This window comes from Limulus polyphemus, unplaced genomic scaffold (genome assembly GCF_000517525.1).
Source record: "Limulus polyphemus unplaced genomic scaffold, Limulus_polyphemus-2.1.2 Scaffold587, whole genome shotgun sequence".
NCBI classification, from domain to species: Eukaryota; Metazoa; Arthropoda; class Merostomata; order Xiphosura; family Limulidae; genus Limulus; species Limulus polyphemus.
In genome coordinates, this window is record NW_013666197.1 from 294,764 (window position 1) to 309,872 (window position 15,109).

The window sequence follows — 15,109 nt, forward strand, 5'->3', positions numbered from 1 at the left end:
CAATGACTTATATACAAAAGTTCCACAAATTTACAAGCAGTACAAAGTATTCTTTCTAATCTGGAACTTCCTTGACGACTTACCGAGGGTTCACGATGAGCGAATTAATTTCGAGTTGATGTAGGTGCAATTCACTAGCTAGCTCTGTATTCTTCGCCGAGTTTCCCACCGTTGAAGTTTGGTAATGCTTTCATAAAAGTACTAATGTCCGATGTAAATCCACTGAAGTTAAATGGTTTGTAATGTTCGAAATTTATAAATGTTCCTGGCCAAATATTTTAAGTTTCCCGATTAGAAAGCGTTATAACAATCACAGTTATAGCTTCCGAAGTTTATAGCAAACCAATAATAGATACTGTATTTTGGCGTGTCGCGTTGGTTATATTTATAGACGTGTGGAGAATTTCTCGAAATTTCAGTTTACGTAATAATACTGACGCTAACGCTAGCGTTTACGTACACACATATATTGTTGATTCTTACATTCGAGAATCTTCTACAACTTTAGAGAATAGGCGAGAGTTTCGCAATACATATTTAACAGTATAAGTTATGTACATTTCTAAACATAAATCTACTTTACATAAATATCGATATTTAAATAAATATATAAAATTAAATCCGTCACAATCATAATAAACAATAAACACAGCTCTAATAGCTGACAGCTATATCATGCCAAGTATTAAACGCAGTTTTGGTAATTAATAGCTATAATATACCAAATAATAAACACGTTTATAACAGCTAACAGCCTCGTACTCACCAATAACAACCATAATTTCAGCAACTACATCCATCAATGTGCACTCAAAAGAAACATAACAATGAAAGGTGTAGTATATATACATGAGTATGTAAAATGATAGATTCTCATTCAACATTAGAATTTGTGTAGGCAACTGGACTCGATCGACAGAGTTAAGAACGACTATATGCACGCAGTACACCTGGCTATATATGTACATGCATATATATGTATGTGTATATGTGTGGTTCTTTTTCACTTTGGAAAGTACAAAGTTGCCCAAAATTCTGTTTCATTAGCAGCATTATAAGTGTAAAAATATAGGTAAAAAACAACTGTACTGATGAAAGGCTTTTTTTAATGAGCTTTACGTTACTACATGCAACAGTAACAAACAGAAAGGTTCTAAACAAATTGTGTAAGATGTTTCTTTTGTAGTAACTAATTCCAACTTTAAACCATTTGGAATACTGTTTTTAAACAGTCTAGACCATATTGGAACTCTCGAACTTTAAACAATAAAAATAAACCTTGAGAAATCAGCAAGTTTATATACATATATAGACACAGTCACATTCCAAGAATCATGAACATGTTTACCGTTATTATACAATACCAACACTTGATTTTATTGTTAGGAACAAACCAAGAAAGACAGTGTTTTCATTGAAATGTATGGGAATTTTTTGTTCATGAAAACTATTAAATTTTTAAAGTACACTTTATAATTCAAACAGTAAACTTTAAATGTTGTCTCAAAAACGAAAAACAACAACACATTTTTAATCTCGATAGGACAGAAAACAATAACTGGATTAGAAGATGTTTATTTTGATCTGACCTGATTTCCTTCTAAGCTGTTTTACAAAGATTTCTGTGCGTTAAAGATTCTGTGTATAAACATAAACACACAAAAAGAGTTGATACACCAGTGTTCAGTTCAGAAGCAAACACTTTGTTCTTTCGTAAGGTCAGAACAACAACAGTTGCTTATGCCATCTAGCAGGTGTTTGTTTGTGACATAAGACAATCTGTCACTTTATTGCGTGGGTTCTGTCTCTTTTTACTCATAACTTATCATTTCTTATCTCAAGGCTTATTTTCTTGACATATGACCTAACGAGGGAGTTTCTTCAATCTAAACGTTTTTCTTTGTTTATCAAACAGTCCATATACAGGAAACGTTATGGTTATTTGTAATTGGCAGATCCGTTTTATATTGAAAAACGAGGACAAAAGAGTTAATGGTCACAACAGTCAAGTAAAAGTATACATATTCTTACAGGGTCTATATAATTAGTTAATTGTTTTTACTAAACAAGCTCAAATTTTAAAAGTATTACTGAAACTTATTGCATATTTTTATAAAGTTTTTTTTTTTATCTTCCACCATATACTGTGTTTTAGAAAACCATTTTACCACTTAATAGGAACCTTTAACACCAACATTAATGAATTTGTTGTCAAAAAATATCAAATGAATTCGAGTAATAAAGTTTAATCACACCTGCAAACAAATCATAGCTGATTTCTACAATGGTGTGAGAAACAATGAGAATCCCTTGTTTCGTATCATGCTTAACAAGAAACTTGGATTAAGTTCTAAAGAAAAGTAGTAATTCTAAACCATGAGAATCCCTTGTTTCGTAGCATGCTTAACAAGAAACTTGGATTAAGTTCTAAAGAAAAGTAGTAATTCTAAACCATGAGAATACCTTGTTTCGTATCATGCTTAACAAGAAACTTGGATTAAGTTCTAAAGAAAAGTAGTAATTCTAAACCATGAGAATACCTTGTTTCGTATCATGCTTAACAAGAAACTTGGATTAAGTTCTAAAGAAAAGTAGTAATTCTAAACCATGAGAATACCTTGTTTCGTATCATACTTAACAAGAAACTTGGATTAAGTTCTAAAGAAAAGTAGTAATTCTAAACCATGAGAATACCTTGTTTCGTAGCATGCTTAACAAGAAACTTGGATTAGGTTCTAAAGAAAAGTAGTAATTCTACTTCCAATTTCAAAATCCCAAACATGGTTATTTTTATTCTACTCATTCTAACATTTGCGTTTATCACATTCAGACGATAAAAGTAGTACTAGATTATATTCTTCAAACATACTTAAGTGTGTCTTTAGTTTTGAGTAAAACTATGTAAAAATATCTAATTTTTGGAAACCAAATACTGTAGTTAGACTGGTGTAAGTTTACAAATGGTTATTGTAAACAAATAGATTAGGCGGATATGAAAAGATCTGAACCCCGGTTAAGTGGTTAAAAGTGATACGTATCATATCAAATTAATATTATACATTTCACGACACTTCCGTTATTAGATGTTAATATACGCCTCCTCCATTTTGAGATGATCAACTTGTAAGTAAACTCTGAATGACGTTTAAAAAAGTTAAAGTAATATATCATGTTTGGTTACTCCTCAATATTTCGGTTCAGCTGAAACGTGTTTTTGGTAATATTTATTAAAATAGATACTTCATGCACGAATAAAAGTACACGTTAATGATTTCACTCTCATGAATTAAAAGTCTCTTTCTGATTTGTGATAAGTGGTGAAATTCAGTTCGATATTACAAGAGCTATAACAACTTAAACATGAAAAGTTACACATATACATTACAATCATAATCGGTGACAAAAGCCAACAGGGGCCGCTTGAGTTCTGCTGCTTAGGTCATGCAGCTTTTAAAAAAAAGTAGTTATATAAATAAAGCAAAATCATAATCATTCTATTGATGAACAAACTAATAGATGATGCTTTGTGTTCTGCTCCTAAGGTCATGTAGTTTTGAAAAATAATTGAAACAGTTTAATTAATTAATTAATACTTATAAGTTGTTTTGAAACCTATAAGATTTAGTTGGTGTCGATTGAAATAAAAATACATATTGAGGAAAAACAATGACTCAAAGTAAGCTACGGAACGACAATGGTGTTTTTCAGCCATATTTATAGCGGTTTTATTAATCTAACGACAGCTGGTTATTGTTCTTATTATGATTTACAAATATAGTCTTTTTCATAATAACAGCGTTTGTAGAACATCTGAATTGTAGACGTGTCGATATCATACTTGTTCAACAGATTAAAAAATATTGTTTCCAAGGTAACCACTGGGAAAATGAACAGTCGACGGTCAAATAACAACCTCTCTGTTCTGTGTCTTCTCATGTTCGAATAAGCATAACTTAGGTAATAAGTGCCATAACATAAACACACTGACTTTCCGACAACACCAGGAAGCACTTGAAAGTATGAGTATCGAATATCAGTTTGAATAACGAGCGTATATTTTAGCATGCCCTGGTGAAATTCCTTCACCAGTGACAATAAGGAATAGACTATGTAGGATATTGAATCAACGACGGGTTTTATCCGGTGCTTAATTATAGTTTAAAAAATGTAGAAGTTTTCAACAGCTATCATGTGAAATGAGTTTAAACTTTCTGAAGCTATTCAAAATGTTAGTAAAAAATAAATTTCTAACAACTCGTAACTACAGGCCGTTGTTTTACGATTTTTGTTTCCAAAATTCTACCAAAAAATGAAAAGTTTTCTATGAAAAAGAAAGTAAAGTTATAGTTTTAATGTGAATTTGTGAGTTCCCATTTACAACTGAAATAACCGCTCCAAGCAAAATAGAAAAAAAATAACGTTTTCATGCCACATTGATTTCTGTTCCCGTATACATAAATAAACCATCTAATGCGATTCTTGTTATTAGATTCATGAGGTTTACATTTTTTCATCAGATCATGTGTATATATACGTACATACAAAAACATTCCAAATGGTGAATATGACAAGATTAATATCAAAAACTTACCTTTCCCAGTTTTATGATTTTCTTTATTTCATCATTCAAATAAAAACTTTTATGCTGACCACCATCTTTTTTTTTGTACAGCACCATCAGAGAAAAGAAATACTAGTGTAACCTAAGAATGGTATTGTGAAACTAATCTGAACTACTAATGTAACCTAAGAATGGCATTGTGAAACTAATCTGAGACTGGAGATTGTACTCTTTCTACCCTGTTTTGATCTCTCTGTAATGTTAATAATGTACAGATCACGATTTTGTATTGTTTATGATGTAATGCAAAACATTTTTAAAATACAGTAAATGATATAATACAGTGTTATTAACAATTACAAATTTTAAAACTGGCGAAAATTTCAGCGGAATAGTATATGAAAATAAAAAATGTGCATGGCCTGATGGTTAGGGCGCTCGACCCGCAATATGAGGGTCGCGAATTCGAATACCCGTCTCTGTATATGTGCCGGTCATCCGGCTGTAAAAATTCTTGACTTACAAAAATACCGGTTGATCCCAAACTAGTTGGAATTAAGGTCGTTACGGTAAAGAGGAGATACAGAAAAATTAAATTCACCGTGTGGTCGAACCTCTGGTAATTCTGTAATGTAAATGTAATTTCTTTCACATTAACCTGATATAGCGTTATCAAGAAATCCGCCTACTCTCTTCTCTCCATAACTTGCACGTTATTTATCATTTTTCTCTTGTCCGAACTAATAAAGTTTATATCTTTCACTGAGTTACTCAATCTTGGAACAAACGAATGGCCTCGAAGAGATACTTTTCACCGGATGCTTTGTTCTATTAAGTATTCGGAGGTATTAAGAAGACTGACTGAATTTCTTTCAGTTTCCCTTATGTTTCCTTCTTTTTTTTTTACATAATAATGCAGTGTCTTGTTTTTATAGTATTTATTATATAGTTGTTTCTCAGTAGGATATATCCCAAGTTTAATGGAAGATTGGTTTGTAATACTTATGTTTCAACCTTTTGCAATAGAAACTTCCACGCAAAGTTTATGTCAAGATGTACGGTCGTCAAATGAAGCATGAACAGTCGTGGCGAGTCTTCAAAATTGTTTTAATATAACGTACTCAATCTCTGTAAAATATAAATGTAGGTTATCTGTTTCGCCCTGTGATATTAGTAAAAAATAATAATATAAACATTACAAAGCGACATGCAGGTTTCCATTTTCTAAAATCCTCGTCACTGAACATGTTCAACCTTTCGGCAGTGGGGGCGTTATAAGTGACGGTCAAGCCCACTATTCATTCGTTGATAAAAGAGTAGCCCAAGAGTTGGCGGGTGATGTTGTTGACTAGCATCTCTAGGGTTGTGCTTGTAAGATAGTTTTAATTAAAATACTGTTTAGTGTCCCCAACTTAACTAATGGTGATGAGGAACATGTATTAGCGTAAACGGGAAATATATTTTCTGCTTTTGGTTGAAATCACAAAGTCAAAACTAATTAATATTTCATGTTAAAGAATATGCTATTTTACACAATGTGTCTGTAAAAAAACGTGAAATTACAATAGATATTTAAGCCCACAACTTAAACCTTTATGTTAGATTGTAAATAGTAACATACAACCTAATTGATTGATAGTTTTGTTTTTCAGGACGAGCTTCAAGGTTCTAGCTGCTGTTCCACATTATTGTGTGAAAATACATTTGTCATGTCAATGCTTACTGGCATCGCCTACGCCGTGGTAGCCATCAGAATAGGTGTTTTATTATGCTCTAAAACAACAAGGCCTAATATATTATCAAAAGACATAGAGGTTCGGTGCAGGAGGTAACCTTTCCCTGCATATAAATTCATCCTTGCCCTGTTGTACTGTTAAGATCTCTAGTCTCAAGCTAAATGAATTCATTTGAGTGGATGGGTTTGTAAATGTGTGTTAAGGAAATATCTTTCAACCCTTTTATATGCGAACTTTGAATTTGCTCTAAGTTTTGGTGTAAGTGCATCTCCCATTAGAATGAACTTTCACATTTCTAACACCGAGGTCAAGGTTATGTACATAATTTGTTATGAACTTCTGCCTCACTCTCGTATATTTTGATATCATTTACCTGAAATAATGATCAATGGTTTAAACAGACTAAAACTGATTTCTAATCCAGTCTAATACATTCTGAAGTTACTGCCTTTTTGATTAAGGATTAGGAGTTTATCATAGATTCCCACCCCTCGTAAGACATTTTAGAATAATTAATTATGAAGTCAAAATATAGATTTTGTGCAGACTTGAATGGATTTCTGATTCAACTTGATAGACTCTGGGCTCACAACCGCTTTGGTTAATCAAGGGTTACTACAGGCTTTTTATGAACTTTTACTCCATTCTGAAGCACTTTCGGATCACTAACTCTGAAGTCAAGATCACGTTTGTAGAAATTTTGATAACCTTTGCTTCAAATCCTTAGATAAACAAATCCTGGACCAAGGATGCGACTTTCTTTCACTTTGTAACCAAAAGCATGATTACAATTCATTCTAGAAGTGCGGCTCTATTTGTGTATGGAAAATATTATTTGAATTTTATTTAGCTGGAATGAGTATATTACATACAAATTTGGTTTTTCAAGAGAAATATAATCTTCTTTTTAACCGGTTTGGTTTGTTTGTTTTGAATTTCGCGCAAAGCTACACGAGGGCTATCTGCGCTATCCGTCCCTAATTTAGCAGTGTAAGACTAGAGGGAAGGCAGCTAGTCATCACCACCCACCGCCAACTCTTGAGCTACTCTTTTACCCACGAATAGTGGGATTGATTGTCACGTTATAACGCCACCACAGCTGAAAGGGCGAGCATGTTTGGTGTGACGGGGATTCGAACCCGCGACCCTCAGATTGCGAGTCGAGCGCCCTAACCACCTGGCCATGCCCTTTTTAATCGGAACAAAAAGGAACAAGTAAACCACTTGCTGCTACATCATAAATACTAGTCTATTTATACTTTGACTGCATAGTTGCAACAGATAGCCTGAAAAACTTTCAGCATTATTTCTTGATAATACAATTTCGTTCGTGACTTTTGATACCGCGTTGACTGTTCAAAACAAACACCGAGGAAGAAATGTACCTTTGTAATTTGTACCTGGAAATCCTTATTTTCTAAAGCATCTTCCTGGAACAGTCAGAAAAACAGGTTTACTCCACGCTAAAACTATTTTTAATAGCAACTTCTGATTCTGTTCCTGGGAAATTTATTGGTTTTGTTTCGGATATTCGCCCAAACCTACACAAGGGATATATTAATGGTTGGAGACGGCTTGAATGGATAATGAAGAAAAACTTTAATATAAGTTTAACATAACAGCAAATGTACAACGTTTCGACAAGGTTTTGTCATCATCAGGTACAAAACATTGTCGAAACCTTCGTCATCGAACAAGGGATATATGCGCTAGCCGTCCATAATTTTGATGTGATAGTCTAGAGGGATGGCCGCTGTTCAGTACTATCCACTGCCATATCTTGAAATCGATCGTCACCCACGAGCACCCATGACCCCAAAGCCAAAGTGCAAAGAATGATGTTTTTTATTCGGCGGTTCCAGCATGCTAACTAATATTGGAAGACAGTATTAAAAATGAGACGGAAAAGTTGCTATTAAAAATAGTTTTAGCGTGCTGTAAATCCGTATCGTATTTTACTAGTACCTGGCCGGCCATGATCTAATGATGAGCGTGCTCAGACTGTGGACCCAAGGGTTCATGATTCGCAGCTTCTTGCCACTAAAATTCGATCTGCACTTTGTGGCCATAGGTGTGTTGTAAGAGAAGTGAGTGTTGTTCACTAGCTGTCTTCATTCTAATGTTAATGAAAGTGAACTGGCGGATTAAATACCTGATTGGTCAAATGCTCGACTTGTGGGTTTATAGCCGTATTTCACCATAAGAGAATCTCACATTTGTAATATAAATACAAATCTGTAATATGAATACAACTTCAATATTTTCCTCAGACTAGACAATACTGGGTGTTTTATTACGAAATTTGAAATTTAGTTGCTAACAAGGATTGTTTAGCGCAAGAAATACATTTTCAGTTATTAAGAAAACTTGAACATGAAACTCAGAGAAGAATATATCTGAATAAAAATTCCATTTAAAGTTTATTATTTATATTTTCTGAAAATTTCTTTTGTTCTGTGGCATTAAAGTATATTTACAAAGATTAGATGAATAAAGAAGGTAGAATTTAATTGGCCAGAAGTGATTAGAATATAGACCAATTTCATACTGTTTTACAAGATTTACTTATTTTGAAACCAAAATAACAAACTTATTCAAAATTTCATTTCAGGTTTTAAAGGGGTATTTTCATTCTTCTTAAGTTGAAGTTAAATCAAGTTTTCCTAAAGTCAGAATTTAAGTTTTAATTATCATGTACTTAGCACGACAGTGCAATCAAATTAAACATATTTACACTGTTCAAAATGATTAAGGACTATTCGGAAATTTCTATGTTTAGCTATGACAAGGCACAGCTACTCTTATTAAGTTATATCAGTGTCATCCCAAGTTCATTTTTGTATAAAGCAAGTATCGGGTGACCAGTGATGTGATCGGATATGCAAATATATACTATTAGAGTCCATGTCTACAAATTCTTATTTTGATACGACACACAAAGTAAATGATCAGAAAACATTTGTTAATAAAGTATATGATCATCTCAGATATTAATGCAAGTTTTATATCGATGATGACGTGCTTCAAATGACTGAATCAATGAGATTCCTGGATGATATAGCCTATTACTCTGTCAGAATTGCTTCCAGTCCATCAACACTAATAGAAAGTAAATTATGTGCTGCAAAGCGTCTTCTCAGTGCAGTTCACTTCATGCTAACAATCAGTTTGTTCTATTCGTCTTTTTTCCAGGATGTTATTAATTAGCTCGATGTGGTGGAGGAGAAGTGGACTATTATTTCATTAAAAGAAAATGTTGACCAACTACGCCTGAATATGGTAACATTATAATAATTGTAGTAAAGATGCCCACCTATATGGTTTTTTGTAGCACATAAAGGTCAGTGGCCACCATTACTGATCCTTACCCAAACCAGTATTCCACCACTGCCATTGGATATAGTACCGACCAATCACTAAAAGCATACAAGACTTGCACTTGGCTGCATTGTGAAGTGTAATTTGTCTGTGAACATACCGTTCGACCAGCTCACCTGGTTTTGACACCACTAAAGAAGTATTGTTTTGTGACAACGAGATAGAGAAACACATATCATTAGTAATATGAAATATAGGCCAACTTTTGTTTCGGACTATTTACATACTAAATTTATTACAGTTATTATTTTGAACTGTTGATACTGTTAGAAAACTTAGGTCTGCGGGGTATTTGAAGCCCATATTTCTAAATAACAGTAGTATGAAAGTGATTCTACCTCCTGTAGCCACTCTGTAACAGTTTGTTTTACCGTCTTTTAGCAGACCTACTACATGGAAAATCCACGTGTTTTGATTGGAGTTCTAACTGAGAAACGCTGCATATCCTATGCACTTATATTCAACTAAAATGCAGATATTAGATCACGTTACCAGTCACCTGGCACTTGTTTGCCATATAAATGATCTTAGGAATGCCATTGACATTATTTAATTAATAATAGTAGCTGTGCCTTAATATAGCTGTATGTAGAAAACTCCGATTATTAGTTGAACAGCAGAGACCCGCAAAATGTTTGCTGTCAAATTAGTATCTTTATTGCAACAGTATTTCTTTAAATACAAGATTTGTAGAATGATACAAATAAAATATAATTTTATATAATTCCACATGTATTTAGGTCGTACTTTAAAAAGCCTTAACTAATGTTAGGCCGAAGTTCGATAAAGAGATAAATTAACACCGTACTGTGTACGTTTTTTTTTACCTGAGATTAGTTAGGATTAAACTATACTGTACTTAATACTATCTATAAATAAACTTATAATGTTATTCTCGGGCCTCACGTCAAACATTTATGAAAAGTTCAAACTTTTAATGTTGTTGCATTGAATGGTAAATAAAGAATATTTTTATCCACCTTTTTGTTATCCCATCATTCGTAGAACAGTTGTAGTGACTTGTTCATTGAGCATTCCACCTCTCTGGCACACGCAGGTGCTTGCACTGTTTTTCTGGGTAAAAGTCTTACTGCGCATGCTTATAAGGCGTACCGACAGCAGAATTATAGTATGACAAGAATCAGGTGCGATTAGAATTATTTTGTATTATTCTATAAATCTTGTATATAAAGAAGTAGTGTTGCAACAAAGACTCTAATCTGAGCGCAACTGTCTTGAGAGTCTCTGATAATAATACTCAGTTTTCTGTCATGATGATGCGCGCGCACCTTACTATCTAAATACGCATGCGTGCACACGTTATTTGCGTAACAGACACACGAAAAAGAGTATTATTGTGTAGATTGTTTTGAACAGTGCGTATTTATTACATATATTATATATTGTAAAATAATCACATTACGAAAGTTATACATATATATATACATTTTATGAACTGTTAGTGAGAGTAGTTGTCAAAATAAGGGAATGACGGGTAATTTTGTGTACAGTGCTATACCTTTATGCTCAACTGTTCGATTAGTAGCAGTTTCTGAATAATAATCCATTAATAAATGTCGCTTACTCTTTAAATTGCTTATTGTTTTACCTAAAGGTTTGATATTGTGATCTGAAAAAACACAATAAAAACCAATATTTTTCAAAATTTGTAAACAAAAAAAAATCATAACAGATCAAAATTATTTTGCTCAGTCCAAATGCAAAGAAAGAAACTCCCAAAAATATTACAATACCGTGCTTTTTAGGTTCTGAACAAAATCTGTATCCCGGTGGGTCAACTGTAAGTTTAAGGACTTATAATGCTAAAATCAGGGGCTCAATTTCCCACAGTGAACAAAGCACAGATAGACAGTATGTAGCTTTGCACTAAAAAAAATCACAGCAAAATGTCTGAAAAACTCCTAACATTATCTTGGAACATGTTTCAAAATTATTATTATAATTTTTATATGAGAATAAAGAAAACGAATCTTGCTGCTTTCAGTTATCTTACAAAATAATTTACTGCACAATGTTTCAACCGTAACTCTTGTTCATTGATGTTGTACCATAAATTGGGGAAAATGTTTCACATTATGCAATTTATAAGAATATTGAAAGCAGAAAACAAACATCTTTTTCTTATCCCTTCTATATCACATTTCAACAAAATTAATTATTAGTTTTACTGTGACTGAAGCTTCCCAAATAGGCTCTAGTATAACTTGATGGTCAGGGCACTCGATCAACACTTTGATTAGGGACGGCTAGTACAGATAACCCTCGAGTATCTTTGAGCGAAATTCAACAAAACAAATAAACTTCCCCAATATAACCTATTTTGCTAAATTTCTTTTTTAAGTAATGAGAGAGATTTTAATATAATAAAACGAATGTTGTAAATTTTAAAAAATATATCAAAGGGATATAAAAATATTATTGCGTTTTCATGCTATTGTCGGTAACGTAATGTATGGAGTGTCGTTATTGTAACTGCAATTTGTAAAGAGCTATATTTTTTACACAAGTAAAGCAATTTGTAAAAGCCTCCATGATTAAGTAAAAACTATTTACAAAATATTTTTCTTCTAGACGTTCTAAAGATGAATTTAATTTTTAAAGATAATTGGAAAACTTTTATTCTGTTTGAAATTTGAGAAAGTTCTTAAAATTTTACGAAGGGATTTTTATTTTGTAAATGAACAAAATTTATGTTTTCAAATTACTACACAACTATTTATAACTAAATTGTTTATTTTTTCCTGTTTTCAGTTGCTGTGGTGGTGACATTTTTTGTCTGTTACGCTCCGTTTCACGCGCAACGTCTGATGGCGACTTACGTCACAGATCCTACGCCTACAGAGACCATTATTTACGACGTACTAATGTACATGTCAGGCGTGCTATATTACGTCAGCGCTACCATTAATCCTATCCTGTACAGTATTATGTCATTCAAATTTCGACAGGCTTTTAAGGAGACTTTAGCAAAATGCTGTGGAAGACAAATTGCACGATCTCAAAACTTCACGGTCATGCCTAGATACATCGCACGTCACTCTACTGCCTTCGAAACGACAGACCTAACTGTACTCTCCGAGTCATCACATCCTTATCAACGTTGAACTTCTGCAGTTCAGCAATATTACTCCATGTCTGAGGGTATAAAAAGTAACCCTTCTGCTCGGGAACAAGTCAGAGAGACGGGAGTGTCTAGCATTTTCAATCCACAAACCTGAAGACGAAAACGGAAGGATGAGTTTCAGTCTTCAGGGGACGAATGATGGCGCTTTTATTGAATCGACATACGTCGTTCAATCAAAACGCTTGTCTGATGATGAGTAAAGAGACCCTCAAAGGAGAAAACTGTTTTAAGTTGTAAAACATAATTGGCTGGAGCTTCTGAGAATTGAAGAATTAAGTGTTTCTCCACCTAAATCCTCACGTTAAAAGCTTACTGTGTGAATAACCTGATTATCAGTGTTAGGGATTCACGGCTTAAGTAATATTTTTATAGCAACAAAAAAACCTGCCTAGAACGATTATAATAGGCTTTTGTTTTATGAACGTTTTTGTCGAAATGCATTTTTGTTTTTAGTTCTGATTAACGCATTTTAATTATTTTAATTGTACAGTTCATATCGATGCATTTTAATTATTTCAGTTATTATCATACAATTTAGTTATTATAATTATTATCAAATAATTTAGTTATTCATTTTTGATAATGTATTTAGTTGTTCACTTCTCATCAATGTATTATATTACGTATTATAATTTGAAATGGTCTGAAACCGAACTAAATGATACTTTAAATTTAATAGTTAAATTGTACTTTGGATTTAGCAGTTAAGTAAAAGCCGATATATAGTCATTTTATGATATTTGCCAACAAGATTGATACACAGTTTTCCTTTTTTTACCACACATACGTTTCAATATACGCACAACAATACAATTATACAATAACAGTTACTACAAATAGTTATTAAACAATGATTTATAAACAAAAGTTTCACAAACTTACAAGCAATATAAAGTCTTCTTTTTAGTCTGGAACTTCGTTGACATCTTATCGAGAGCTCACGATGAGCGAGTTGATTACGAGTTGATGTAGATATAATTCACTTAACGGGAAGCTAGCTAGCTTTGTCCTTCGTTATTTATCAACCACACACACACGATGAATTTATATAATGTTGTCTAATGTCCAATGAGAATCCACTGAAGTTAAATGATTTGTAATGTTCGAACTTTGTAAAGGTTCATGGTCAAATATCTGAAGTTTTCCGAATAATAAGCGTTATAACAGTCACAGTTATAGCTTCCAAAGTTTATACCACACTGACTATAGCAAACCAATAATAGATACTCATTTTGGCGCGTCGCGTTGGTTATATCTATAGGCGTGTGGAGGCTTTCTAGAAAATTCAGATTACGTAACAATACAAATTTAAGCATTTACGTACATACATATATTGTTGATTCTTACTCTGGAGAATCTTCTACATCTTTGGAGAATAGGTGGGAGTTTCGCAATACATATTTAACAGTATAAGGTATGTGTATTTCCAAATAGAAATTTAATCTAAATAAACGTTTATATTAAAATAAATATATAATAATAAATTCGTCACAATTATAATTGTTTAATTATCATAAATGATTTTATTTGTTCAGCTCTTTTTATTGTATTTGAAGTTACTTTTTTCTTGCCAATACATCTGCAGTCGTTCTTTCAAACAATTTTTAACAAAACTTTTCAAATTATGAATAAATATCGTTTTTATATGGAAAATTACGAGAAAACCCTCAAACTCAATCTCTTTTAATCTAATTATTAATAAGAACTTCCGAGTGAGAGTAATGAAGGATGTATAATAACATGTCATCCACACTATATCTGCTATAACCATTGCCAACGAGTCCTTTCCGCTAATACCAGAGCTCTTCATATCGGCTGAGATACGACAGGTATGATAGTGGTAGAGAGGTTATTTATGTTGGCAAATTGTTTGACAACAACTTTGAAGATGTGAATGGGATTCAACCTAATGTTAATACAAACTTACTGATAACTATAGTGCATTGTCTAACATGGAACTTATCTAATATGCGTGAATAATATGGGAACGAGAATTACGATTGCTTATTTAAAAAAAGAAAACAAATAATTCATATCGAGACGGGTATGTGTTTCTTGATGATATCACGACTTACTGGCACAACATCAATGGAAGGAGAATTTGATTTGATTTTAACAGACCACATCCTAAACTGTGAAGTAATAAAGTGTTCTGGCTATTTACACAAAACATTTGAGAAGTTAACCACCACAGGCCCAACCATTAAAGTTCCAGAATATTACATGACAACAGTGAATTATATTGTTTGTTTTTGAATTTCACGCAAAGCTACACGAGGGCTATCTGCG

General features: G+C 32.8%; 1 protein-coding gene across 1 annotated transcript in view; it reads left to right on the forward strand.

Moving 5' to 3' along the window:
• Nucleotides 1-12,971, forward strand: part of LOC106459287 (pyrokinin-1 receptor-like) — a 31,709-nt gene extending 18,738 nt beyond the window's left edge. Inside the window, exon 2 of the mRNA XM_013918898.2 lies at nucleotides 12,448-12,971. Within this exon, the coding sequence (XP_013774352.1) occupies nucleotides 12,448-12,800 (353 nt within the window). The 3' untranslated portion in view covers nucleotides 12,801-12,971. The remainder of the gene's footprint in view (nucleotides 1-12,447) is intronic.
• The last annotated feature ends 2,138 nt before the right edge of the window (nucleotides 12,972-15,109 follow it).